The sequence below is a fragment of the Myiozetetes cayanensis genome, unplaced genomic scaffold, assembly GCF_022539395.1.
Source record: "Myiozetetes cayanensis isolate MyiCay16 unplaced genomic scaffold, myiCay2020 scf16, whole genome shotgun sequence".
Classification (NCBI taxonomy): Eukaryota; Metazoa; Chordata; class Aves; order Passeriformes; family Tyrannidae; genus Myiozetetes; species Myiozetetes cayanensis.
Genome location: NW_026087270.1, coordinates 6,614,164 through 6,641,600, shown reverse-complemented (window position 1 = coordinate 6,641,600; position 27,437 = coordinate 6,614,164). Strand labels below are relative to the sequence as shown.

General features: G+C 35.8%; 1 protein-coding gene across 8 annotated transcripts; it reads right to left on the bottom strand.

Moving 5' to 3' along the window:
- Nucleotides 1-459: 459 nt before the first annotated feature.
- RPGRIP1L (RPGRIP1 like) lies at nt 460-27,433 on the bottom strand. 8 transcript variants are annotated; one of them, XM_050311367.1, is made up of 10 exons: nt 27,357-27,433; nt 23,304-23,395; nt 22,394-22,538; nt 17,693-17,834; nt 16,232-16,271; nt 12,509-12,605; nt 12,111-12,230; nt 8,349-8,494; nt 3,671-3,836; nt 460-2,570 (listed from the first exon to the last, which is right to left on the bottom strand). In XM_050311367.1, exons 2-4 carry the CDS (start codon nt 23,386-23,388, stop codon nt 17,738-17,740), a joined length of 327 nt encoding a protein of 108 aa, XP_050167324.1. In that variant the 5' UTR covers nt 23,389-23,395; nt 27,357-27,433; the 3' UTR covers nt 460-2,570; nt 3,671-3,836; nt 8,349-8,494; nt 12,111-12,230; nt 12,509-12,605; nt 16,232-16,271; nt 17,693-17,737. The 8 variants fall into 8 exon arrangements, with proteins under 8 accessions (XP_050167324.1, XP_050167328.1, XP_050167326.1 ...); XM_050311371.1 differs by lacking the exon at nt 16,232-16,271 and adding an exon at nt 6,088-6,267; XM_050311369.1 differs by lacking the exon at nt 16,232-16,271 and having other exon boundaries at nt 460-1,936; nt 2,511-2,570.
- Nucleotides 27,434-27,437: the final 4 nt, after the last annotated feature.

Here is a 27,437-nt window from a genome sequence, read left to right as displayed (position 1 = left end):
GAAATCAAGTCAGCCAAAATTTAAAACTGCAATACAATGTCCAAACAATTTTCCTTTTTTCAGTGAATACAGATATCACATAGGAGGAAATGTACTAGTCAAGCAGTTTTACAAAAAAAAGCATAATAAGAAGTACCTATTGCTTTGGTGTATATAGATTTTATGCTTTACATTTTCTCACATTTGCACAAACATGCTTCATTCACCAGGAGAACCATGAGCAATTGGTATTGCTTTTTAATGGTGTTTATGAGGGATTTTCATGTCAAAACTAATTAGAACTTGAGATCTTAATTTACAGGTACAGGTAAATGACAGATATCAAAAAACTGCTAGTAGAGCAAGAGAATGCACTCACAGTATCTGCAACAAAAAAGAGACACCTATAGAAAAAACCAGAACTGGCACTGAATAAATTGGTTTTGCCAGTAATTAGCTTATGGCACATTTTAAGACAACTTGGAAGCTGACAGCAGTAAATTTTATTGTGATAACTGAAAGCTGTATAATCTCCTGTAATGATACAGTGTAGACATGGGGGTGAAAGGGAGGAGGGGTTGGAAAAGACTTTTTTTTTTTTAATATAAAGACCATGCCAAAGAAAATGCAAATTCCCAGTTTTGATGTCTATTTTGAGGATCTGAAACAAGGCTTTTAATCAATGTATTATACATCAAATTGATAATGTTAACTTCTGATTATTCAAATGTATGAAATATTCATAGAGAACTGTCCAAACTTTTACATTTCTCAGACTTCTTTTCTCTATTAATTATCATGCCTGGAAGCTTTTTAGTAAAAGCAGCAGCCATCAGCCTGACTGAACCTGACAAGCTAGCAAGGCCCAATTACACTGGCACTCTGTGGCACTTTGATGTACTGGAAACGAAAAGAGATAGGGGCAAATTGTATAGCACATTATGTTAATGACTTGATTTAATCCAGCCACTAAACTTTATGTAGCCTGTTAAAAAAGATGCTAACACTAATTATGCCACTTTGGAAAGGAAAGAAGGGGACAAGCATTTCATACCGACAAAGTGAAGCTCATAAATGTTGTAAATGAAATGAAACAAAATGAAGTAATCTATGATTAATCATACATCATAGACAAGAAGAAAAGAGAAAGAAGCAAGTGGTACAGCTAAGTACTGGAAAATCTGTTAGATACCCTTTATGATCAACATATCTAAGAAATAACCATGAACTGTCTAATTTGCAACATGCAAAAAACCCCCAGTATGATCTTAAATGGCTTAAACAGTTTGGCATACAACTCAGATTTATAGGATAATTAGCATAACGATCTCTAAAAATCACAAGTCTTATTTACAGTGTTTGATTACCAGCAGGATATTTATCTCAAAAGATAAAAGGCAGTGATTTTTAATCTTGAAAAAATACAAATTCAATAACAATTTTGACATGCTGTATTCTATAATTAACCCACGAATTCAAATAAACCAAGGCATATTTTTAAAATCCAATTTGTATCAAACATGTTGTCTTAATAGTTTATAGCTTTTATTGTTTTATCTACCCTTTGTGAACATACACTTTGTTACCAGAGGAGGAGATCAATGCAGAGAGGTAGAAATTGATGAACCTGAAATGAATCTACACACAAAAATCTCTCACAAGTGTTCTTAAATAACTGTCATAAAATAAAATACAGGATGACTACAGAAGTATAGAACAAGTGTATTATGGTTTGACTTACTAGTGACGAGCAGCAGTCATTTTAGTTCTCAAAATTACAGGTGAAAATTTTTTAAACAATGCAATTCTTTCTTCCAAAGTACCTTTTGTATCTCTCTGACGAATATACAGGTGATAGCATTACTGAATCCCTTCTACGGCTTAAAAAAGAAGGAGCAATATTTCCCACACAAAGAGTTGCTTCTTCTTGTTAGTTGCTTTGTAAGATGTCTCACGCCTTGGAAAAAAAATTTAAAAAAATCAAACTACCTCTAGGATATCACATTGCAGAGCATTAAAAACCGTGAAGACTGATAGGATCTAACAGTACACCTCTGGTCTCTGAAAAGAAGGCTAAGACAGATGAGAAAAGTATTAACTGTTAGAGGTACTATCATCAATTTTAAGTACTGGTTTTGTATTTTTTAAGACAGTTCAGTCAATGTTAGATCTAAAAGTATGAAATACCTTATTTTATTTATTTTTTTTTAGAGAACTATCCTATGGAAATATTGTTCAAAGTAAATTTTCCAAATTTGTATTATGCTATTTTGTATATATGACTTCATGCTAATTAACTGCTGGTTTTAAGAGTAAGGAGACATCATTAGTGAACAAACAGTGATAGAAAAAGAAGCACAACTGAAGTGACTGGAGACTGTGCATGTACAACTTTATTGAAAAGTGATGTATATAGCAAAGCTACTGTTAGAGGACATTAAGCTTAAAATCTTTTTCTGTCTTGACAAATAATTGCCATGATCACTGACTCAGCTGTTTAATAATCATGGATACTGGACTTGAAATAATACCATCATTGCTGTCAGTTTTTATTGATTCAACAGCATCCTCATCTTGTCTAGCATCTTGATCTGAAAAAGAAACATTAAAAGAATCAATGTAGTCAATCCCCCCCGTATTGTTGTCCACCTGAGACTTGCTGAGGAACCTGATAACAAATATATTTGCTTTTCTAATAAATGAAGAATAAGTGCTAGGTAAATCTTATCTTCCTGCAGAAGATTAACACTGCAAATCAATGACCTTTTGAGTCATCTAAACTGTATTTGTTTTTGTTAAAAAAAAAAAAAAAAAAAGTGTTTCCCAGATGAAAGTTAAGGATTGGAATGATTTAAGTCCTGTGATGAGCTGAGGTATGAACAACTCTTAGTTTTACATAAGAGCATGGCCTGAATTTGTGGATTTCCTCTGATTAACACCATGCACACGTAGAGAAGAATGTATCATTTTTTTTAATAAAAAAGTAGTTCTGTATGCAGGTGGATTATTTTCTAGAGCTATCAGTGTTTTTTCTCTAAAGCAAATTACTTATAAGCACAACAGGGATTCAGCATCATGTTTTTCCAGTTTTTCTAATGAATCCTTATGCAGAAGCTGCAAACAACTGAACATACAATTTTAGCTTGTGCATTTACTTGGTATTGTGGACTTGGTTTATTTCAATGATAAACAGTTTAAGCTCAGAGGTGGAACAGGATGACCCAGCTTTTATAATCTTTAAATAAATCTGCCTCTAACAACTTTATGTCACAAATACGATAAGACACACTACCCCTCTCATTGTCTGAAAGGATTTCTGATATCAGCATTGGCTGTTATCTGCAGACAAAAGGAGCATATTCATTAAAATAGTCTTTAGAACAGCATAGTTCTAAGGGAGAATATAAAGACATTTAAAATAGAAGCCAGGTTTCCTTTAATATTTTATGAATCTAGGTCAGATACCAGATTTTTGCATTCAATTACAATACAGTTTCCATTTGGGAAGAAAATAACACCACCATATCCACCACCCAGCTTCAGCTATAAAGTACACTAGAATATAATTTCTGTCATGAAGCTTCTCATAATGAGGCAGCTCCCACTGCTAGTAAGAAATGCTTAAGAAAATGGAAAGAGACATATATTTATTAAGAAAATACAGTTACTTATTCATAAAAATGAATTCTACCTTCTGGTTCCAATTCTTCAGTTATTTTTGTCTCGTCTCCAGAAGTAATTGATGTTTGGTCAGCTAACTGCTCCTCCGACAGATGTGAGAGCTCTTCTTTCTCCTGTTGAATTTCTTCAGCCATCTCCTCCACCTTATCATCTGCTAGCCTTTCTTGTTTAACCTCCTGTGCCACATGCCACATAAAAAGATAAACTTACAGTCTTTATAACATCCCTTCAATAGTAAAAGTTACTGAAGTTCAGAACTTGAAGAGTTATGGCCCACATTCATTATACATAGCCTTTAAACAATGGTATTGCTTATGCAGCACAGGAAACAATGAGAAGTTGTCAACTGCAGTAACAAATAATTGATACAGTAAAAAGAAAGTCTCTAACGATGTGTATTTGTGAAAACATAACTATTATAATCATTTGGTACCTGTCAACATATATACAGCCTCTTAGATTTCCAGATTCATTTATATTTCAGCTCTTTCACTTCTACAAGACTCAGTTAAAAAACAAAACAAAACAAAACCCAAACAAACCCACTCCACCAGCACATTACTCAGTTAGCAATTTCATAACTTAAATTATACAGTATTTTCTGTTTCCAAAGCAAACTAATATCATATTAAAAAGAATCAGCCTTGCTACAACAGTACAAACATGCTATCTAGGGTAAAATAGCTTTTGTGCATAACTTACTCTAAAGTAATCTTATTATCTTCTTTACCTTTGAGTTCATTTACATTATCATAGCTCATCAATGGATACACCTTACAGGGTTATGTCCAGGATGGAAACTTAAGATGACTGAATTCAGTCATCTTAAATCCCAGAAAAGTGAAGCCCATTGAGTTCTCCTGGACTGTAGGAGCTGTGTTTGGTCACCTCCCCCTGCCTGGGATGCCTCTCAAGGCTCACAAACCCTCAAATCTGAGATACTTGACATCACTGACAACGAGGCCTGGGCTGATACCTTCCCCCCCTCCATCTTCACATTCATCAAGGTGCAACCCTTGCTTGTTAGGAAACACAAAGGGAATTATGTGATTAATTCACTGAACCCGTGGTAGGTACCTTTTACGTTGATAGGTATCTGTACACACACAGAAATAGCTGCACACATCACTTCGCCTGTGTTCACGTGAATTGATTAAAGTATGAATGCTACTCTGTCACATCTATGGTTAAGTCACTGTTTATAACTGTAGTGAGCCCTATGGAATCACTTTGTAAATGTTAAAATACTCAGTGTTTAAATGGTGCTAAACTTTCTTGCCCTCTTATCTTTGCATCCATACCTTGGCACCCTTATCCCCATTTGCATTCCTGGCTTCAGTGTAAATCATTCCAAATTGCCTCTAATTTGATCTTCCTTTGAATGTTTTAACTTGTGTAGTAAGTAATAGAGTGAGCCTTGCCATCAAACTCTGTAAAGCTGTATTTTCACAAATTCATATTAAATCCTGCTTTTGCCAAAACCTTTGACAGTGTTTCTTTAAGTGGCCAAACCACATGTTCACAATACATGTCTAGCTATATTCCAAAGTTATCCCATTTCCTCATCATTTCCCTCTGCTATACAATGGTAATTTATAGATGGAGGGCAAAATGAACTCCATCCAAACAATAAAAGCTCAAGAAGAGACTGGATAACGCTCTCAGACTCATGGGGTGTCTTGCATAGGGTCAGGAGTTGGGTCCCTTCCAGCTCAGGATATTCTATGATTCTATACTGTATGGGTGACCATGCACTGCAACAGGTTGCCCAGAGAGGCTGTGGAGTCTCCCTCACTGAAAATATTCCAGAACTGTCTGGACACAATCCTGTGCCATGTGCTCTAGGATGACCCTGTTTGAGCGGGGAGGTTGGACCAGATGATCCCAGTGTTGTCCCTTCCAACCCAAACCATTCTGTGATTCCGTGAATATTTCTGCAATAGCCTTTAGGGAATAGAAGTGACAGGAGGGTCCTGCCATTCAGTTTTCACACACAGCTACACTATTTTTCATGAAGACCCACTCAAACTCTCCTTTTTTTTTCCCCCATAATAGTATCAGCACTGATCAGAGCACACTTGGATCGGGGTTGGTGCTGCATGCTGGGTGCTGCTTAGCTTGCTTCCCCTAATCGCCACTGGTTTTCCTTGTACTTAAAAAGTGAATAAACAGTAAATATTACCCAACAGATGAAGAATAAATACAGCTGAAATTATACGAGCCTCATTCGGCATATAATCTGTACTGAGTCAGTTTTTGTACTTAACAGTTAGACACAACTTTAGTGTATTGTACAAATGTACATTTAAAAGGAAGCACTGAGATCACCACCAACAGAAACTATTGGCCAATTTTCTGGGTAATATTCCTGAACTCCAATATGACCTCACATTTTGAGAAAATAGTGGTTTTTTTTCAGAAATATACCTGTTTCTACTTTGATCTTGTCAAGGATTTCATTGTCCGCTATATCAGACGTGATAGCTGTCTCTAGTTTAGCAATTTGCAGTTTCAGCTGCTGTTCCTTTGATTTCCACTGCCATTCATGGGTCATACAGAAGACACTCCAATAAAACATATGGCATGTGAAAAACTTTCAGAAATCAGCTTCAACAGAAAATAATAAAGAAAAAAGCTTTTAGTGGCACAGAGACCACTGTCATCATGTCTTAGGAATTAAGTAAACACATGCTGGTCTGCTGCTGTTGAAACCAAGGCGCCTTTCTCAGGCTGCGGTTAAAAAACATGAAAGAGTTTGTGGGATGAGCAAAGGAACTGGCCTTAATTTAGAGCTCCAAAGTCAAAAAGTTGGCAGCATGCAACATTTGTGGGACTAGAAAAGGAATTCAGATGCATATCCCAGAGTAATCCACAACTCCAAACCTCAGCAACTGACAACTAACAAAACCAGTCTTTCCACATACAAAACCTCTTAATGTAGAGAACTGGGATCATCCACCTGATTTCTTTTAAATCTGTGAAACATGCAGAGCCTAAAGTCAGTTGCCTGTTCAAAGAAATGTTGACCACAAAGTGACAACAGTTTTCTCATACTGTAAAACAACAATCCTGATACTGATTAAGAAGCACATTTAAAGTAATCTTTCTCCTACTTTAAGAAATAAAAAACAGAGGTAGGCAAAGAAATTAGAATAACTATTTTGCCTGTAACACATTATTTACTTGTAAACTACCAATCTATGTGCAATAAGGGTTGCATGGACAAAGAATTAGAACTGCTGAAACCACAACAAAATGCGTAACTCAGATTGAAACAAATTAGGTTATATAATTTACGGTATAATTCCCCGTAGGCAAAAAGAAAAAGCAACGCAAAATGAGCTTTCATATAAATTAGACAGTGAGTGCTATAGCCTTCATATTATTATTGCTCTATACTTGCATTTTTGTTTATTGGAAAAATGTCCATCTTAATCAAGCACAAAACAGTTTATTCACTTTTGTATTGTGTGAAAAATCAGAAATTGTAGGTTTCTTTAAAAAAACAGAAATCAGCTCCTCAGCTCTTCACTTTGGTGAAGCTTATCAGTTAACAAACATTATATTTTACATATATAAATGTATTAAAAATTTTCTGACACATGCACTTAAGCAATGATTCTAATTCCTGTGGTAATATATGCTTCACTCTCCTTATATTTTGAAGATAATATTTAGGGAATAGAATGTACTGAACCCACCATCACTCCACAGAACTGCACAGGAACAGGAAACACAGTGTGTTCTCCAATTGCCTAAAGTTTGCTTGGCTCCCATAAAGGAGGCACAAATCTCATCAAAAAAAGAAATATCATCAGTTTTCACACTTCCGAAAACGTTTTCAAGTTTCAATACCTAGTTATATGTGCATTCATCAGCTTCAGGTACAAATACTTCACATAAAGGTGCAGCTATATGCTTCAGTTTTTCAGAAGACCATGGCAGAAAAATCATTAAGAGTTACCATGATGGTAGTTCAGAATGTAGATGTTTAAATGAAGAACATTTTAGATGACAGGTTTTATCCGAGCCTATATAATGCTAATGTTTATGTCAGTTTGAATTGAGTCCTCTTGTGTTGCTTTCTTCCTTTGAATTTTAAGATTACTTTTACTTGAATTCATGTGGAATTTCTTTCATATTTACTGTATTTCACTGGAGTTGGAGCCATCTGTGTAACTATAATGGTCAACCACATCTGGCACCATTTCCTTTGGAGGGAGTTTAAGCATTGCTAGATTTGCATTACAAGGTCATATGAAAACAATTCCTCCAAACCTTTTATCCAAACGAATTGTTTTCTTGGATACTGACTAAATAATAAGAGTCAACTGACAAATTCATACTTGTTCTTCGCAAAATTTTCAGATCCAGTTCTGCAGGCTTGGCTTTGGCAAAATTCCCATCAACATCAAATAAATTTCCTAAAAATAACATTAGCAAAGAATGGGTTTGTGCCTCTTTTCCACCATTAAAAAAATGAAAAAAAAAAAAATTAATTATCTGGCAACTGCAGACACTGGTCTATCCACTGCTAGCAATGGATAAGCTGTGGTAAAGTTGCACTCTTCAAATAGACAATCGAAAATGCTGGTCATTAAAAGGTGGTTATAATGAAATGATCCACTTCTCTTTCCAATTTATCATTACAACATTGAATGATTCTATTCTCTTGACCACAACCTCACCTCTTCTGTCCTTCTCTTTGAAATGGTGACTGATTTCAATTTGTTTTGAAGATGAAGGCATTTTAACTGCTCCTCTTTAGGATGTACATTCAGTTCATCACCTTTGCTAATAAAACGTCATGGAAGGTCTTCAAATCGCTTAGGCTCTATAAAAAGGAAGGAAGGAAGGAAGGAATATTAAAAAAAAAAATTAAATCACACCTAGTAGAATGTTACAACACTGTATTCCAACAGTGGTCTCTCATGGTAGCATTTCATATATATTCTGAATGTGGTCACCAGGAGACACTCTTGATCCAAGTAACTGAAAGCATCATCCTTTCCACATGGCCAGGAGAAGGTGGCACTCTTGGTGCTCTCATGAACATTAAACCCTCAGTTCAGTCATGATGAAAACAACCAAGAAATACATCTGTTCAGCAATTAAAAGATTTTGCTGTGGTTACAGTGGTTAGACATGCTGACCATAAAACACTGCAGTAGCAAGCAAAAATGCATGTTGACCACAGTTATGCTAATCACAGAGATTGCCACAGCTCTGTTAACTCTTAATTGTAGATATATAATTGTTTCATAATCCTAATACACTCAATTCCCTACTACTAGTATTTTAACTTCTGATTTCTTTTACGTTTTCATTTACTTCAATGGATTATATTTAACCAATTGTAATATTAAATGGAGGATGCTGATAGAACCTCTATTTCTAGAATATTAGTTAATGTTACAGTGCCTACATTCCACAATGCTTTGATAAGGCCTTATTCATTAAGAATTTCAATGTAAATCACATTCAAAGTATGACTTGAAACAAAACAGCCTACAAGCCAATATTCTGTTTATTAAAATGACTGTATGAAAATTTGTGCCCAATACATATGTAAGTATAGATCATGTTTAATGATTGTAGACAGAAGACATTTAGCTTAATTTTTTCCATATAATATTTCTACAAAGTATTTAATGGAGAAGCTGAATGTGAATCCTGTAGATTGTTTAGGTTCACTTGCAGTCTGAATATACAAGAAACAAACAAAAACCCCATGAAAAACCAATCACCAACCTGATCTTCAACCTTTCATATGTCATTTCTGAGTAAGGAAAATATTGTGGAGAATAAAAAATATTAGTAATCTTGTTTCAGAGAGTTAATGATGTATATTGCTCAACAATTTTTAACAATCTTCAGTGCTCTTCTTGCTCTGTGCTAGATCTGTGAACCCTATTGCAGTAACTTTAAAAAATTACAACCTTCAAAAGCATTTTTACAAGTATTTTCATATCTGTCCATATTTTTTCCCTTATCAAAATGAGAATCCTTAAAGTCTGTAACCTTTCCAACTGTCCAAGTCAATTCATCTTTTCATCCATCTCTGTTTCAATTTTTTTCCTGAAGTTCTCTTCCATTTCAATAACTTGTGTCACTCCAACCACAATATAGGAAGAAAAACAAACAAACAAATTACAAACCTTGGTAAAGCTGCCTTTCATAGACCATTTCATTCTGACCTCTTTCCCTAATTTCCAAAAGAGCTGAAGATAAATCCAGCAATAGTATTTGTTCTACTGAAGGATCTCATTAAAAACACTAAAATCATCCTCCTGAAAAATCTCCTTGTTTCCACTTCATTCTATTCCTTCAGTATCTCTGCTGCTCTCCTGACCATTTTGAATTAGCTTTTCTCATTACCTTTAAGGGGACTATGACTTCAACCTCATTATTTTTATATTCTTCCAAAACGCACTGTTTTACCAGGATCATCTACTATATCTGAGTATTTTCCCATTATACCCAAACTGTTCTCTATCCTGCTGCCCCTGGAGCATCCCAAAACTCAGGTCATGACAACAATCGGGAGGATGATTTTAGTTTAATGTTTCTAGTCCGGAATTTTCTTTCTTTGCGAAACACGTCTCGATATTGTTGTCAGTTAGAAATAACTCTTTTAAAGAAAGTGGATCTGTACCTTGTAGAAATACTGCCCGACTGAGTATCAACTGCTCTCCACTGCAGCTGTGAAACTGTTGTACCAATAGCTCAAAGGATTTGACCCTCTACAGTATTTTACCTTGCAGTTCCACAGATTAACATATTTCATATTATAAATCATGAAATCCTGAAAACTCAGTCGTTAATTAAAGCAAATAAATATACCAATGGGATAAAAAGTACACTCCTAGCAGTTTCAGGGTCCCTGGTTCTTCTAAGCAGATTGCACAATTCCTTTGTTAAACTGGCTATATTAAAATTCTATAGAAACAAAACTGTCCTGTAAATGTTTGGCAGGAAGCTCAACTTCAGCATCATTAGATGGAGCGTGGTTTCACATTTTGGGCCAACTGAAGTTCAAAGATGAACATGGACAAATTATATGGGTTTCAATAGGTAGAAACCAAAAGTACATGATAATTAACTCAATAGACAAAAAAAAAATCAAGATAAACAAAAAGTACTAAAACCTGCTGTGTTGATAAGTATGTTACATGCCATCTAAACTAGAAATTTTGGATTTTACAGTTATTCACATTTAGTAGACACGTTTCGAACATTCAAATGATTGGAAATCAGAAAACCATTGTAGCCATTCTCGTGTAACAAAAAAAAGACAGAACACTCACTCATCGTTCTCAAAAATGCACCTTTCACTGTGAATATTAGAAACAATGTCTTCAAATACCAGTTTAAATCCTGTGCATGTGTTTCCATTCAGCTGCTGCCAGGAAAGCGGCACAAGCACTTGACGTTTGTTGTAAATTACCAAAAAGTGGCACATGATTTAAAATGGAACAGTTCACTTATCGCTTTCTACTTAAGAACACAAAAAGCCATGTGAAACCTGTCTCCCCTGGAATTTACATTCTACATAGCTCACCCTATGAAAAATTAGATATGAGCTACTAACAGGAGAGCTGCTTTGGCAGGGAGGATATAGGTATTACACCAAAAAAGGGGAGGGAGGCAAAGCAAAGCAAAATGTAGAAACAGAACAACACGGGAAAAAAGGAATGGAACAAAAATCTAATGTCACAAGTGTTATTTAGCATGCTAAAATAACAAGCAGCAGGTAGCAGTAAGAGTTTACAGGGATATCTTGTGCTTCCACCTCATTAGGCTAGGATACTTTATAAAGCTCTACTGCAGTTAGGATTCCTACTTACAAGGAAGTCTCCTATTTCCAAGCTATTACCAAACCACCTCTGTGTGGACATGCAGTTCTCCAAATAAATGTGAGAGGAAGGATACAAGAGCTGTATAACTAAAACCTATACAGAGTCTACCATGCAATTGCATGTTCTGATGTTGTTTTCATAAAACTGCTCTTTTATAAAGAAAATTATTACTTACAGTAGCCCTCTAAAATAATTTCCATAAACATATGAACACAAGTCAAATCCTAATGTCAGAACAAAAGAGCCAAACCTGCCCTATTTCATCAAAGACTGATAAAGTGAGGGGGCATCAGCACATTTAAGGCAAAGTCCCATCTTGAAATCATCAGGAGTGTCTTTCAATAACCAGACAGCTGAGTTCATTCCTCACAATCTGCTTTGGATAACTTTGCAGGTAAAATCATGTAAGACCTGCTATACCCTTCTGAAAAAAAAAAAAAAATTAAGACTAAAAATTCTTACTCTATTTGGAGTAGCTTGAGAGAAATGGTACATTTTCATGTCCTCAGTATTGACTTGAAATCAAGGACTGGGTATACTTTTTTTCCATTTAAGCAGGCTTACGTAATGAGAGTACAGGAATGTACTGACCAAATTGCAATTATCTCTTGAAGCTTGAGAAATTTTCCTCCCACTGCTGAAAGAGCACTGCTTTTCTCAACCAGTTGTTAATGGACCTTGATCAGTTCCACATTGTCCTGAACGTTTAGCCTTTGAAATTAAAAAGAAATGCATCATGAGCTTAAAAATACAAAATGAATTACATTATTTTTGTTTTGAAAAGTTGAAATATTTTGCAAATCAGTTTTCTACAGCATGCTTGGGGAGAAGATTTAGTGTGCAAGACCCACATTAATTTCTTATTGTATAATCCACATTACAGAATTTATGTAAATGAACATGATGACTCAGCAGCTTCAACCAATACATCGACATCTTTGACTATTGTATAAAACTGTACATGACAGGAAATGAAAAAAGCTCCATACCTAAACAGATGATTTGTTTTCCATTCACTTTTCCACCTTCTGAAGTATTTGGTGTAGTAGTATACCATTTTATGGAGTTTCCTCTAGGAGTTTAAATCTACCAAATATTGTTAAGAAAAAGTGACTTAGCAATTTATACTATAACACCTTAAGGCTGATACTCAAACAAGCTGCTGGTTTGTCTTAACTACATGAAAATAACTTAATATTTATGTAAATATTGTTACAATGCTAATATTACCATTCTAAGATCTGAGAATGTACTGTTTAATAGAAAGGATAATTAAAATCATTCAAAATTTAAAGAAATATTTATTTAGATGTTTGCCCTTACTTCAAACTAAACTCCATTATTTTCACAATTTCTTCAGGTATGTGAAGAGAAACTGATTCTGATCTGTGTTATTATAAATGACTATAAAATCAGAATCTTTAACACTTGAAAAGGTAATTTCTCTTTCAATATTTATCTCTTTTAGTCATATTGGATGAATTGTCACAATGCCACGCTGGAGCAAGACAATGGACTACAAAGCTTCCACATCTGTAAACCAGCTGAGTACGTGAAATACTTTCCTTTTATACTTTAAAATATCAAATGCTATTGTGTTTTGGCATTGCCAGTTAATTGTCCTTACTCAGAAAATAAACAAACTCACAAATTTGAGACCTTCCCAAAAAACAGGCCTAACTCAATGCTAAAACTATCATGTGTCTAAAACATGTCATCTACATAAATTAAAGTTGTGGTGAGTATAGACAGCAGCGACTGTCTCATGCTAGCTATTTAAAAGCTAATGTAGTGGCACGTTTTTATTAATCTTGTTCCACACATCAAACAAAAGGCTCTGATGCCTTCAAAGGCTTTTTTTTTCTTTCTTTTTTCCCCCCTTCTTTTTTAAGAAGGGGGTTTTTTTTCTTTTTAAGTAGAAGAAGGAGCAGATGATAGTGAAATTTATGATGTACAGATGTAAACTCCCTGGCTCCTGACATTCAACATTAACTATTTTTTCAACAGTGAATGAAACAGCATTTGATTTAAACAGGTTTGCAATACTGATACTATGGAGTAAATTATTCAAATTCAGAAGTGAAAAATTACTTTTTATTTGAATCATTTCAATTCTTATGGCTGTAAGAGTATTTATCTCATTAAATTTCTAGCTACAGAAAGCATGTGCAATTAATTCCTTATTAGTGTCTTACATCAATCACAATCTCAGCTCTCACTATATTATTTCTGTACAGTACTTCTGCAGTACTTTGCTTATTTATTTAAATAAAATATGTCTAAGAAATGTCCACTGCATCTAGGTACATGACAAAGAGACTGCTGTTGAAGTATGAGATCTCTTCAGATTTTTTGGGCAAGGCAAAGTTAATTGGGGAAGATTCTGTTCGGGAGGTTAATTTTTCTATAAATTAAGTCACAAAACAGTAGAATGGAATAGCAATTGATGATCTACACAGCATTCTGCTTCCCAGGTAGGTGTTATATTCTGCTCCCAGAACATCTGCCCAGGCCTTCTGATATAACTTAAAAATAGGGGTTATATTCAGATTTAATATAAATTCAATGCAACTTTTCACTTTAACAAATAATATTTCCCTCAAACTAATGTGTAAGACTAAAGTTGTACTGAGATAGCTCAATCAATACTTTCTTTATTGCCCAAAAACCAAAACAATTTTGCCACAGAAGCTGGAGACATGGAGGTAGAGCTGGAGCACAAGTCAGAGAAAGAAAAGGAACCAATATCCCTTTGGAGACTGTAACATGAATTAAATGTGCCTACTGATCTAGCTCTAGCATGCCTTCTACCACAACTGCAAAAATAAGGAACATGACTCTATCCTTCCACTTAAACCTCATCTTCAAGCTGGATTTTAAAGTCTGAAATGGAGAATGAAGTTAGGAGAAAGTGACTCTTAAAAAAGCTGAGAATGATGTTTGGGGTTAATGTCTGAAGTACACCAAAGAGATGATCTTTTTTCCAGACCTCTTATCATTTGAATTAAAAGCATAGAGAGTGGGGTCCCAGTAACAAGGCTGGGGACCAGCTGTGTGGGAATGGGGCACTGACAGCAACCTACACCAGAAGGAAATGATTAAAGAAAGGATCTTGACCTGCACTGTACAAATTTATGCCAGTAAATCCCAGATGGCTAAGCTAATAAAATTGAGGTCTAATTAAACCACATCCCTTGCATCTTGTCTTTGCTTCCATATGAGTAGGACTTGGATACAATACTGAGACTACTCCTAAAGAGTCACGACTATTGTATCAACTGGATCGGTGGCTCACAAACTTTCCCTATCCACATTCAGAACAAGAAAAACAAGCAAGTTAAATACATATCACCACCAAACTTCTCAGGATCACTTGCCCTCTGTCTGGCAAAATAAACAAAAGTCTTCTCAGTTAATCGTTCTCAACCACAGATGGACAAGATAACACAGACTCCCAAGCAGAAAAGTAAAGAATAAAACATTAATGTGCAGTACTTATTTTACAATGCTTAAAAATTAACAAGATTATATATCATACCCTTTACCTCTTATTTCTTATAGAAGTAAAACGTGCAGATAGCGAATACCTGTTTCACAAATGCATTCTGGGATGTCTTCAAAAAAGTTTTTGGAAAGTACCATGAGCTATTAAGTTATTTGAAGCTACCTGCTTACCAAATGATTTGATTTAGAATTAATGTTTTACCTTGAGCACTGTGTCTAAGAGACATCAAACCAAACAGTTATGGTTTTAGACATCTTTACATTAAAAACAGTAAACATAAACACAAATAACTTTTGTACTTAATGTGTTAAGTCTAATAATCCACAGGCCAAGTTTCTCCCTTAAGGCAGAACTAAATATTCCTGAAAGAATTCCCAAATGATATCTAATTAAAGATGGAAAAAACCATTGCATCCATGTTCCAATGATCATTTCAAGGAGTACAGTGCATATGAACTCAGCTCTGTTATGTAGCTCATGTGGTGTTAGACAGAAACTACAGTGAAAGGCAGCTTTAAAATATTACTGGATTTCTTGTGGGTAGAGGACTCAACAAGTCCTTACTGTTGATGGATCAAGGATTTACTGTGGTTGCTTTGCTACTTGGAAACGACAGTTATTTCAATCACAAGAACCCTCTCAACCATGGAGCAGAAAAAAGAATGTTTTCCTCAAGACTGATAGTAACCTAATTTTGTTAACAGCAGGCTGATATCAAGTGGTGGTACAACAAAAAGACTGGTGGGAGCACAGTTATGATGCCCTTTTGGCACCACAGAGTTCCTAAAGAATGTCAACAGTGTCTTTGGGTAGTTACATAATTAGATGACAGCCAAGTATATTCTTACAAAACACAAGGAAAAGTTGCCAATCATACCAAAATTCAAAGTCATTAAGATACAATGATGAACTAAGATGACCTTACTGGTCACCCAAACTTCCCATTTTTCCTCCAGTATTCCAGTATTGACAGTTTCTTCTCTGCTGATGCAAAGAAGATTAAAAATTACATAGAACCTATAAATCTATTTTTGCAATAAAGCAGCTAGTGCAGACTGTTCTAGACAGCAGGTACAAGACTTTTAAGAAAGCAAGCTAATGAAAGTCTCCTAAATAGGATATGTATGTACCTATGGGTACAGTTAAACCTGGAGAGAAGATGCTTAATGTTTTGGCTCTGGTTCATTCAGCATAAAAAAATACATACCTTGGAAAACATGGGGATTAACAGTCTTCCATCAAGTATTCTAGTAGAAAAATTATAGAACACACACTATTCTACATATGTACATATGTACTAGTGTACATTTTTCAATTTATTTCTTGTTTCTTCAGTCAAACACAGTAACTCCTGAATACCAATATATCTTTTATCAGCTTTCAAAGGGACTATAAAGGAAATAATTCCAGAACTTCAAACATGAACTCACAGATCGTAACTCTGGTCAAGTATCATGGATCGCATATAAGTACTTTCATAAATACAAATAATGATCTGCACTACTTTTAAAGGAATTTGTAGATGAATTTGAAGTGTATCTTAAAAACTTTTTTAAAAAATTACAGAAATATGGTAGTTGACAATGAATTTAGATGTTATCTTCAGTTTCTGCCTGCTATACTTAAAGAACAGTGTTTATCTACAGAAAATGAAGAATTTTTTCGAAACAGATTACTTTCAAATAATGAAAAAATCTTTTAAATATTTTCTGAATCCACTGTAGGCGCAGACTGAGAAATTATTTATGATAACAACTTCTTTAACCTATTTAAACTATATAAAGGAAATTCTGAATAGGGGAGACTTATGACTTTGTGAATAATTTAATAGTAAACATTATGATGTATTATTTATGCAGCACCACTGATGCACAAAAGAATGCTCACACATAATAACGGGGTCCCTCCCTTGAACAGCAGTTAAAGAACTGACCACACACTTCTCATCCAAGTAGAACTTTCACAAGGAAGGTGGATCATGCAGTATCAGACCCTTAATGCAACTGAACGTAACAGTCTGAAACTGAAACACTCATAAGGGGGAAAATACATGCAAAGTTATATAGTTTTGCATGTATTTTTTTCAAAAGTGAAGGAAGAGGAGAAAGAAAAGAGGTTAAACTAAAACAGGCTTTATTGTGAACCCATTCTGCAAGCATGTTTGTCTGACTTTGCTTCACTACACAGCTATTCCTTCAAAAACTTGCTAATCTGCCTTTACAGGCCCAATATTTCTCTCCTATTTGTAGTCTTCAAATTATTAATGAGCATTAGTAAGCATTAAACTGCCTGGTATGAACCTATATCTAATTTTTTGTAAGCATCATACCGAAGAACGAATAGATAATTAAAATTTGATGACTTGAACTTCAACTGAATCTGTAGGAGCTGGAAAGGAATTCTCTAAAATGGTAATTATGAGCTTCTCTGTTTATTTATGAAAAAAACATTATGATAACTTATTATCATATCAATCTCCCTGCTTAGAATGGATACATGGATACAGGGCTGTTTGGTAAAACATTTTATGAGTTAGTTTCACCAAACAGAAGAAATGAATAAAGCACATATTCCTTGACAGAAGAATTAATTTCCACAGCCACATATAAACATTATGACATAGCTCTTCTCATGTTTCCACCATGGAGATTTCCATTTTTCACAATACCTTTGGCTTGCTGTTCTCTGCTCTATCAGCCATAGGATGGATTCTTCAATTTCCTTTTCTTTCCTTCTTAGTTGACTCACAAGTATCTCTGACATGTTCTAGTTCCTCAATGTGTTTCCTTTGGGACTCAACCACAGTCTCCCTGTAAGTACAAGCATCTGACATTCCAAAACCAGGTACTTCATAAAAGTAAAAAATTCAATGAATACTCAAGAGAGCAAAAATTGTAGGTGTTCAGCAAAATTTGTTGTTCTTAATGACATGCATTGCAGCAGAGGTTTAAGAGTTTATGAAAACGCAACACAGACTCTACACTATATTAGAAGTATCCTCCTTCTAATCCATTTGTACCAAGTGTTTTCTGAAAAGCAAAACACCATTAGCAGCTATCAAAGATTATGAGATCTTCAATGGATGGAGCAGTGAAAGTAATTTTTAAGCTGTTATTCTGACAAGTAACTTGACATGCTAGAAATCAGATTACATGTCTTTAACAGTGGGATTTATCCAGAAAATGCCATTAAAAATAATTTATAAGTGTATTTCTGTACAATGATTTCCTATGGTCCAAGTAAGTCTTGTGTTCACAAAACTTCAAGCACAAAATACATAATTGCACATAATTGTCATGTATTTGTATACTTAGCTTGGAGTCTGCACAGGATATCTTGGATCTGGATCTATTCTTATGCCAAGAAAAGTCCTCACAGTGTGCCATATCAACATTTGATCTTTATTCCTTGAATCGAGTTGCCCTCTTCTCTTTGTTAACACTGGGCCTCAATCAATTTCTTATAGTTCTACCCTATTTTTGCATTGTTAAAACAAAAACCAAACAAATTGATTTGGTGAATAAAACTGCCTAATTAATGATATGAAGTATAAAAATGTAGGTGTATTAAAAGTGTCAAAACTTGTACTACATATAAATTAAAGAAGCAAACTGGAAGAGACAACCACTTTTTACTGTCTGTCTAAAAACATGAGAATTGTTTTTGTTTTCATATGCCTAAATAATCAATGTAATGAAAATAAAGACCAATGTGAGGGTGAGATGGAGGAAAAAAACACAGCGTAACTGGCCATCAGCCTGATCCATAACTTGTGGAAGTTAAGGAAACAATTCTGCTGGCTCAGGTTTGAATCACAGTTGTAACTCTTTGGTTTGGGTTTTTTTACATATTATCAGTTCAGCGTATAAGTTAACTGACTACAAGTACTTCTAGAAGTTTTCCTATGAAAATAGGAAGATTTTAAAGTGGCATTACCAAATGTAGCTACCATAAGTAGAGGACTGAGAGAGGAACTGCCTTAAGCAGTAAGTCTCAACAGTAAAAAGCATCATTATAGATGGCTGCAACGTAGGATTTGCTGTTCAAAGTCCCCACGTGCAATACATTTTTCAGATCTGCAGTGTTGTGCACACATGTATCAAGAGACTAGAACAAACCTGGAAATTAAAAAAGGAAAAACATGTGCAAACAAACTACAGATGTGAAACTTTGTTATAACATGACAACATTAAACTTTTTCATATACTACTTTTATAACCCTTTAACATGCAGAGAAGTTACACTAAGGAAGTCCCATGATTTTAACTATTAGAAAACTTGCTTGATAAATCTGTACTTTTGTTTAACCCCTACTACTGGGGATTCTCCTAATAAGGACTTCAAAGGCAAACAAGTTATCATGACTGTTATAAATAAATACAAGAAAAAAAAGGAAAGAACAATCTTTCTGTCTACAGGTACTATTACTGCCCACTGATGAACAGAAAAAGAGTATGGACTTGCTACAGTGCAGCAATCATTAGGGGTACCGATAAAAACCCCTGCTTTTAATAAATGTGAATTACACCTTTCCAGCCTGCCAGCAGCCTCACTCACTTTTTTGAGACCAGTGTTAACAAAAGATTGAACACAGCTGTGTGGACAAGGCCTACGGCCTCGAATCTGGAGCTGCTGGTCAGTTGAAAGCAGTTTGCTGCAGAGGCTCTCGTTTTGTCTCTCAAGCCCAGGAACTCTTTCTGCAAATGCTCAATTCTTCCTCCCAGCTGCAGCCCTGACCCGGCCGCTTGAGGCCGCCACCAACCTGCTCTGACTCTTTTTTTATCATTAACAAGCTGTGTTAACTCGGTGGTCATTCTGGGGAAAATAATAAAAAAAGATGAAAAAGAATGTGAAAAGTCAGCATAAAAAGCATTCTGTTGAAAGGAACATAATCACTGTGAAGACTTCAGCATAGAACCTGAATAATAAATTTCAGGTTTTGATATAACTATTACTGCCTGTGAAGAACTCTTTGAAGATAATTGAAACCACTGTGCAGCAATCTGCTTTATAGCACTGACAAATAACAGTTTCCTAAGGCTTATCATTTAAGGTTAGTAAAGAGAGGACACATATTTACTCCATATGCTGCTTAAATGTAATTTTTAACGCATGACCTTATATGGGAACCTCTGCATGCTGTTGTTAAGTAAAGTTACAGATTTGGGATGTGGTGGGGCAAACTATAAAAGATAAAATTTCACAAAACATTCAACTATTCAAAGAATGCTAATAATATGTAACATTCCAATGGTACATAATTTCTACTAATTTAGGATTTAAATATATATTTCATTTCTAAAGTGGCAAAATACAGAGGTGTATTTAAGCAGGTACTTAATATTTAAGCAAGTACTTCAGAAAAAGATATTTAATAGTTCTCATTACCATACTCAATTTTATACTTGGTAAATACTACCAATGTGCTTCAGAGAAGGAACGGTTAGCTGAAGAATATAATTAGATACAGAGGGTATGGTTTTCATCTGTCCTTAAAAGAATACAAATTTTGCTCTTGGCATCTCAAGAGTTGTACCTTTGATTTCCCTTAGTTTTGATAAACATTGGTAAGCTGGAACAAAAGGCAGAGAGGGCACATGGAGGTGATGTAATATACATGAACAGAAAACATACCCAGCGGTGAACAGAAAAAACTTGGCATATAAAGAAAGAAAAGGTGGCTTTGATGAAAGAGACAAGTTCAAGACTTTACAAAATCGGTCGCACATCTTCAAGACCTGTATCTAGTTTACAGGGAATCTATTTTTGAAGGCCCAGAAAGAAAACTGAAAATAAGGACACACTTCATTTGTTTAAAGAAGGCTTGTTTTATTTTTTGTATACTTCTGGACAGAAGCTTCTACTTAAAAGAAAAAAAGTGAAACAAAAAAAATCCATAATACCTTTAGGATGTCACAGAATGTTACTTGCCCGCGAGCAGGTTTTTTGGTGGTTGGTTTTTTTTTTCCAATGTTCTTCTACTGCAAATTCATTCCAAACTTCTAGTTACAAGTGTTTTGGCATGAGAGATGCTGGAAAAGAAATTTAGCTAGAGGAGTTAAGATCTTTGTCTGGCAACCTAGACAATTTTCTGTGCCGTAAGTATTAATTCAGGTATTCCAATGTGGACATTCCGTGTAACGTTACCTAAGTGGATGATGAGTGCATTTGGTAAGTCATCTAACAGAAACACAGGAAATGCCATTTGGAATAAGCAAACAATTCATTTGTTCCACCATCTTGTATTTGACAACAGTCTGACAGAAAAGATGGAAGTTATGTTATGCTGGTCAATTTGTTCCTGATGCACTGAGGCAAAAGGAAAGAATGTTTTGGACTTTATTAAAGTACAAAATGGTCCCATCTACAGAGGCAATATTTTCAGCTGCTCTTTTATGGATCTGGTTCACTTCTGATCAGACCTCACTTGGATGCAGTAAGGATTTATTAAGTAAGCACAATGTGAGCACAGAGTGCTGGTGCTTTCAGATTAATTAGCCCTCCCGCAATATTGTCATACCTTGAACAGTTCTGCAGAGCCCAGATGGGTTTGCCAGTGCAGCACTAAGTTTAGTAATAACTCTGAAGTTGCTTGGGTACCTTTGGGCACACTGGGCACTCTGCTCCCCATGCTACCTGGGACTTCTTCACTGAAGTTATCTGTTACACTGAATGAAAGAGAGCTGATTATAAAGGTATTTTAGAGCCAACTAGACAATCACAGAATCAACCAGGTTGGAAAAGACCTCCAAGATCACAAAGTCCAACCTGTGACAGATCTCCACCATGTCAAGCACACACCTCCAGGGACAGTGACTACACTGCCTCCCTGGGCATCCCATTCCAATATCTCATCACCCTTTCTTTGAAGAAATTCCTCCTAATGTCCAACCTAAACGTCCCCTGGCACAGCCTGAGACTAAAGGTTAGATGCCAGTCTACTTCCTGAAGGCCAGAGAAGTACAAAAAAAGGGGTAGGATCTCTCTGTATAGATTGTTTTAATTGTTGAATGAAATTCTGGATGAATCATTAGCCTTCTGTAGCCTCTTCTTCAGCTCCCTGAACACCTGTTGTACTCTGATGGCACAGCTCTGGACCCAAGGTACAACTCCAAAGTGATAGACAGTGCTGTACTTCTGTACATGAAGATCTAATACCCACAAAAAAAATCCACCACAGCAAAAAAAAAAATCTTACACACACAGAGATAACCAGAAATCAATACAAAAATGAATTCCAATGAGTGATTTTTGCTACTGCTTTAAAATGTGCTCTGAGAGAAATCAGCATGATTTTTAATTATTTGATAAGGCTTTAAAGGGCAAGAAATGTTACTGTAAGCTAAAATAAAAATGTGAAACTTCATACCTTTTAATTTTCTCCTCTTGCTTATTTGCATGTTGCTTGAGTAAGATGTGGTCATCATGTATACGAAGAAACCTGTCCTCCAGTTCTTCTCGAATGATTTGTTGTACAGCTTGTAGAGCTTTTACGTTCTGTGAGGTTGATGATTCTACTCAAATCAAGACAACTTTAAATTACCTTCAATATATTCAACAACATGTAGTTCAAAGCCTAAACCATTTTGAAATACTGAAAAAAGAAACTTTTCAAGTAATAATATACTTTTCACTTACATGAGTCTGTTGATTAACTTCTTCAGATTTATTGTCATGTTAATCAGTTCCTCTTACAGATTAAAAAAGGCAATTAAAATGATACAACAAACTGTTTACCTATTAGACAACACAAAGCTAACAATTTAGCAAGTAACCAGGTTCTTTAAACCAGGTTCCTTAAAAATAAACATTACCAAAGAGATGCTTTCTAATCTGTTTCAAAGTTACCATACACTCTTGAAGCTTGAAGAGATTAACTCATAATTCTGCAAATTTACTCAGACACAAGATTAAGCCCAGTTGTTCCATTCTAAGAGTGGTCTGAGTAACATATCAGAATTGGATAATACTTTTGGTTCCCATTTTGTTAAATGGATCTGGCCTTGTCCTCAATTCAGCAAAAAAGTCCTTTTTTTCTTCTGGAAGGATGTTATAGCTCAATGACATTTCCAGTTTTTAGCATCTCACAGCAACTCCCCTCTTATAACAAGCAACTTGAACATAGAATGGGTCACAGCATCTTTCAGAATTTAACCCAGATTTTGAATGGTATTTGAACTTAATTTTGTGAGTGGCAACATCAGAAACATTTTTAGAAAGGAACTAAAGAAGCCACTGATCAAAGTCTGTAACTGTAATAAATAGCAGCTGGTACAAACCTTGTAATCCTTCAATTCCAGATGGAGTTAGACCCGTATCTCTCACAGGCAGGTCCCCCACAGTTTCATCAGCTGAAACAGGCATGGCTTATCTGCGGATAACAAAATTCAAATGAAATTCTTCTCCATCTGTTATTTAAACTGTGAGACTTGAATGAACTATAATACATCATACAAAATTAAAGAAAAAGTTATGGTAGATTGACTGAAATGACAGACTTGAACTCCTATCTCAATTGGATTGCTCAGAGGACAACCTGAACTTTCAAGTTTAATTTTATGCCAATTTTAATCTACTCACAAAATCTGGCTATTTTGGATATGCAATAGTTTCAATTGTATTTAATGGAGGTAGAATTAGCTTTTTAAAGTCCTAGTCCTGCTGTCTTCAGCAATCTTTGGGCTAAGGCCGTATTTTCAAGTGGATGTGGGAAGAGGACCTATGGGGTTTTTTTTGTTTGGTCGGGTTTTTTTAATTGTTTGTTCATTTTAAGACAGGTCAAAGCTTGAGGCATCAGCTGGTAGATGAGTAATGCCATCTTCCACATTTTGAATGGGATTCTTTTAAAACAGAGATGCTGGGGGTTATGAAGTCATTTCAGTGTTGCCTGGCATTCTCTTAGTCTTCTTTCAATCACTGTCATAAGAGAAATTACTTGGTAAGATAGAGACTTTCCTATGAATGATTCTCATAAATCAGAACATATTTCTTTCTTGAGGCAACAGAAAGCTTAGCTACATGACAAAGTGAGGTTAGGAAAGTATTAATGTGAGAAAGTACTACATTTGTTTTGGTGTAATATATGAACACACTTGTTAACAATTGCTGTTTCTTTCTTGTCTTCTGGTGCAGAAAATTACATGTTGGTCACAGAGTCAAGTAATGCTGAAATAGCAAGAAAAGGAGAGACTTTTCATGAAGTATCTGTTAATTTTACCATAATCACAACTGCTGCTAAAGCTATGCCTTTCTTCTACCAAGAAAGTCTTCCATCATTAACATGTCTCCTTATGGCTTTGTCCAAAAGGAACAAAAAGAATTAATGGAAGTTTAGTTTCCCATAAGTAAGTCTTGCTTAGGTTTTTTCATCACTAAAATCTATAATAAAGTATTATTTCCAGCTTTCACTGTTTATAAAAACAGAAACACATTTTTCTTTCATGTGGAACAAACATTTCCTTGTCATGACCATTGAAATGGACTGATCTACACTTTTAGATTAGCAATAGCTTACAGTTTCAATGCTCTCAGTCACAGAAACAGAGAATACTCTGATGCTGATGTCCAGGGCGTGCTGCCACCGCAAACAGTGGCACCAGTGGCAAATATATATCAACTGGAATCCAGCTGGTCGGTGTTCTCAGCTGTTTTTGTATTATTCTCGCAATTCTCTCAAAATCCTTTTGTTATTTGTTAAACTAGCTCTATCTGCAGTCATTGACTTTGCTCAGGTTCAGGTTCATTACTGGGGTCACCATTACATGTCACTGTATCAGTATCACCACTGCAACTGAGATGAAAGAGAACCAGAAACCTTTACCTCCAAATGATCATCCAAATTTGGTTCACGATGGTAGCAAGGAGCAGATGTTACCATCATATGTTTTTCTAGAACGTGGTTGCCTTTGCTTTCACAAATCAAAAATTACAGGGGTTTTTCTGGCAAGTTTCAGACATCAAGAGCTAAACAAATATTTTATCAGCATGACTCCACAATGTTTGTAATCCATCAAAATGAGGCTTCACAAAGTCTAGGACAATAACAGGCACAGGCAAACATTACTGTTTTCACTATTTGCTACTTGGTAAAGAAACTTTGCTATGGAAATCTACCTGTTACCTTCAATATGAAAGAAATCTATTCATTTAAAAACAGGGACAAAACAACACATGCTTGTCCCTCAAATAAACAAACAAAAAACTCTTGTCAGTAGTAATCCATTACTGGCTACAGCAAAACCACATAAATACTAAAGTTGTAAACAAACTAACATAGCAGAGATGCATACCAAGCCAGTTTTTACTGGCAACATGACATGACTTGAAGTGACAAAATAAAGCTGCCATAAATCTAAAGTGTCCTGAAAACTTAGAAAGGTGAAATTTTCAAAAGTAAAAGGAAGAATTAATTGTTTAATTTTCATTACAAAGTGACATAAATTAAGTACTCAGGTTTTTTTTTCTATCCTGGGCCATAGGAAAAGAAAAAAACCCAAACCATTATTTGTTTTTATCAAAAGGAGTGCTTTTAGATAGAAATAGTACAAATCTCCCTCCTAGTTTTAGGGAGGCAAAATATAATTACAGATTTAGAATTTAGCCTGGCAATTTATTTGCCTGATTAGTAACATAAGAATACCTATGTCTTCAATAATCACTAAAAACTACCATTTATGCTCCTTCTTTGAGAGAGGACACTTCAAACAGCAAAGCATGTGTTACATATGCTACAGTTCCTCTTTGAATATTATCTCAGTGTCAATCACAAACACTTAAACAAAATTACTTTTCCTTGCAGTCCAGTTCCAGCATTATTTCCAAAAGCATGTGAGATTTGGCCACAGAGTTCAGTATTACTTTTGAAAGCATTTCCAGAGCGATTACACATGACAAAACTGTACAGCAACACTGCTACAGAAGTGATGGTACTTAAGAGTCCAGCACTTCCTAAAAGAAAGCATAGCAAAGCAAGAGAGGTATACATTTGTATTTGCTTCTGGACAGATCCACATGCCATGATCAACCTCAAACATTTAAAATGGTTTTTATTTCCAAGAAAGATTACCCTACAGTTACTTCAGCATGTCTCGTTCCTCAAAAGTAAAAGAACTTCACCTACAAAGAGAGGAAAATTTTCTGAATCTCTGGGATTAACCTACAAGAACTTTAAAGTAGGTGTAAGTAAGAATTTTAGATACAATTACTGAAGTCAAAGAAATCGTAACTTTCTTAAACACTGTGTCACTTACAAACCTGTTCTATCCTCAGTTGTATTTGCTGTGTTATGCAAGGCCAGACAGTAATGAGATGGATACTGAAAATTAAGTATCAAAGCTCATACTTTAGGTTCAAATTGTCTCACAGAAGTATATTGTTGTCCCAACATCATTCAAAAGTAGCAAAACTGAGGAGGGATTACTTAAATTTTCAAAAGTTCTCAGCCAGTGGGGATAGAAGGGACTTCCAGTAAAGGGATTTCTAGTGAAATATTAAAAATGATGACTTAATTGTTTCAATATGGTTTGTGAATTTCACAAGTGTCAGACATGCTTTTCTTACAAAAATCCTACTTCACTTTTCTGGTAGAGGAAAGATAAAAAAAAGGTGCACAGAGAGACCACCCACCTATCTTAGCCTATCACAAAGTATTTCCAGCCTATATTCTCGCTCTATTGAGTTCTTAAAAGATAAATATTTGCAGTCTATTGGCCTTGTCATCTAAAATAATGTCATTTATTATTTGGTAGGACTATACACACATATCATCTTTCTAACATCATCTGTTGCAGTGCTGTGAGTTTTGGGAGGTGGAGAGGAGGGAAAAAATAAAAAAGGAAGAGACGATATGGAAGATATCAGGAAACGGGATCACAACACCCTGCTGTCGTCTGGGGGAAGAAACATCTCTCAGACCTGCAAGTCCTGCTGGAACAGGGAGAAATCAAAACAACCGTGTCTCGCCTTCAACGTACTTCACAAGTGCTTTCCAAATTTTGGTTCTGGCAGTGACTGGCAGGGCTGGGAGGGGCAGGGTCCCAGGGAAGGCAGGAACGCCCCCACTGCCCGGGATTTCCTCGGGCACGGGAGCGCAGCTCCCGCTGCAGCCCAGCAGCCTTGGCAGGTGCAAAACAGGGGCCTGTTGGGCTACTTTCAATCCAGCGCTGAGGCTCCCCTGCCTTCCCCTGCGGGCACCGAGCTGCGAGCGAGGACCCGCCGGCCCCGCTCCTCGGCCGGGAGGCCTCAGGACACGGCCCCGCAGCCCCTGGGCGGCTCCAGCGCCGCCGTGCTCCCCGCGCCGTGCCCGGAGGAGGAGAAGCTCCCCCCGTACTCACAGCCCCGCCAGCCCCTCCGCTCCTCTCCGCGCTCCGCTGCCAACTCCCGCTGTCGCCCCGCGGCCCCTTCCCCTTCCGGGC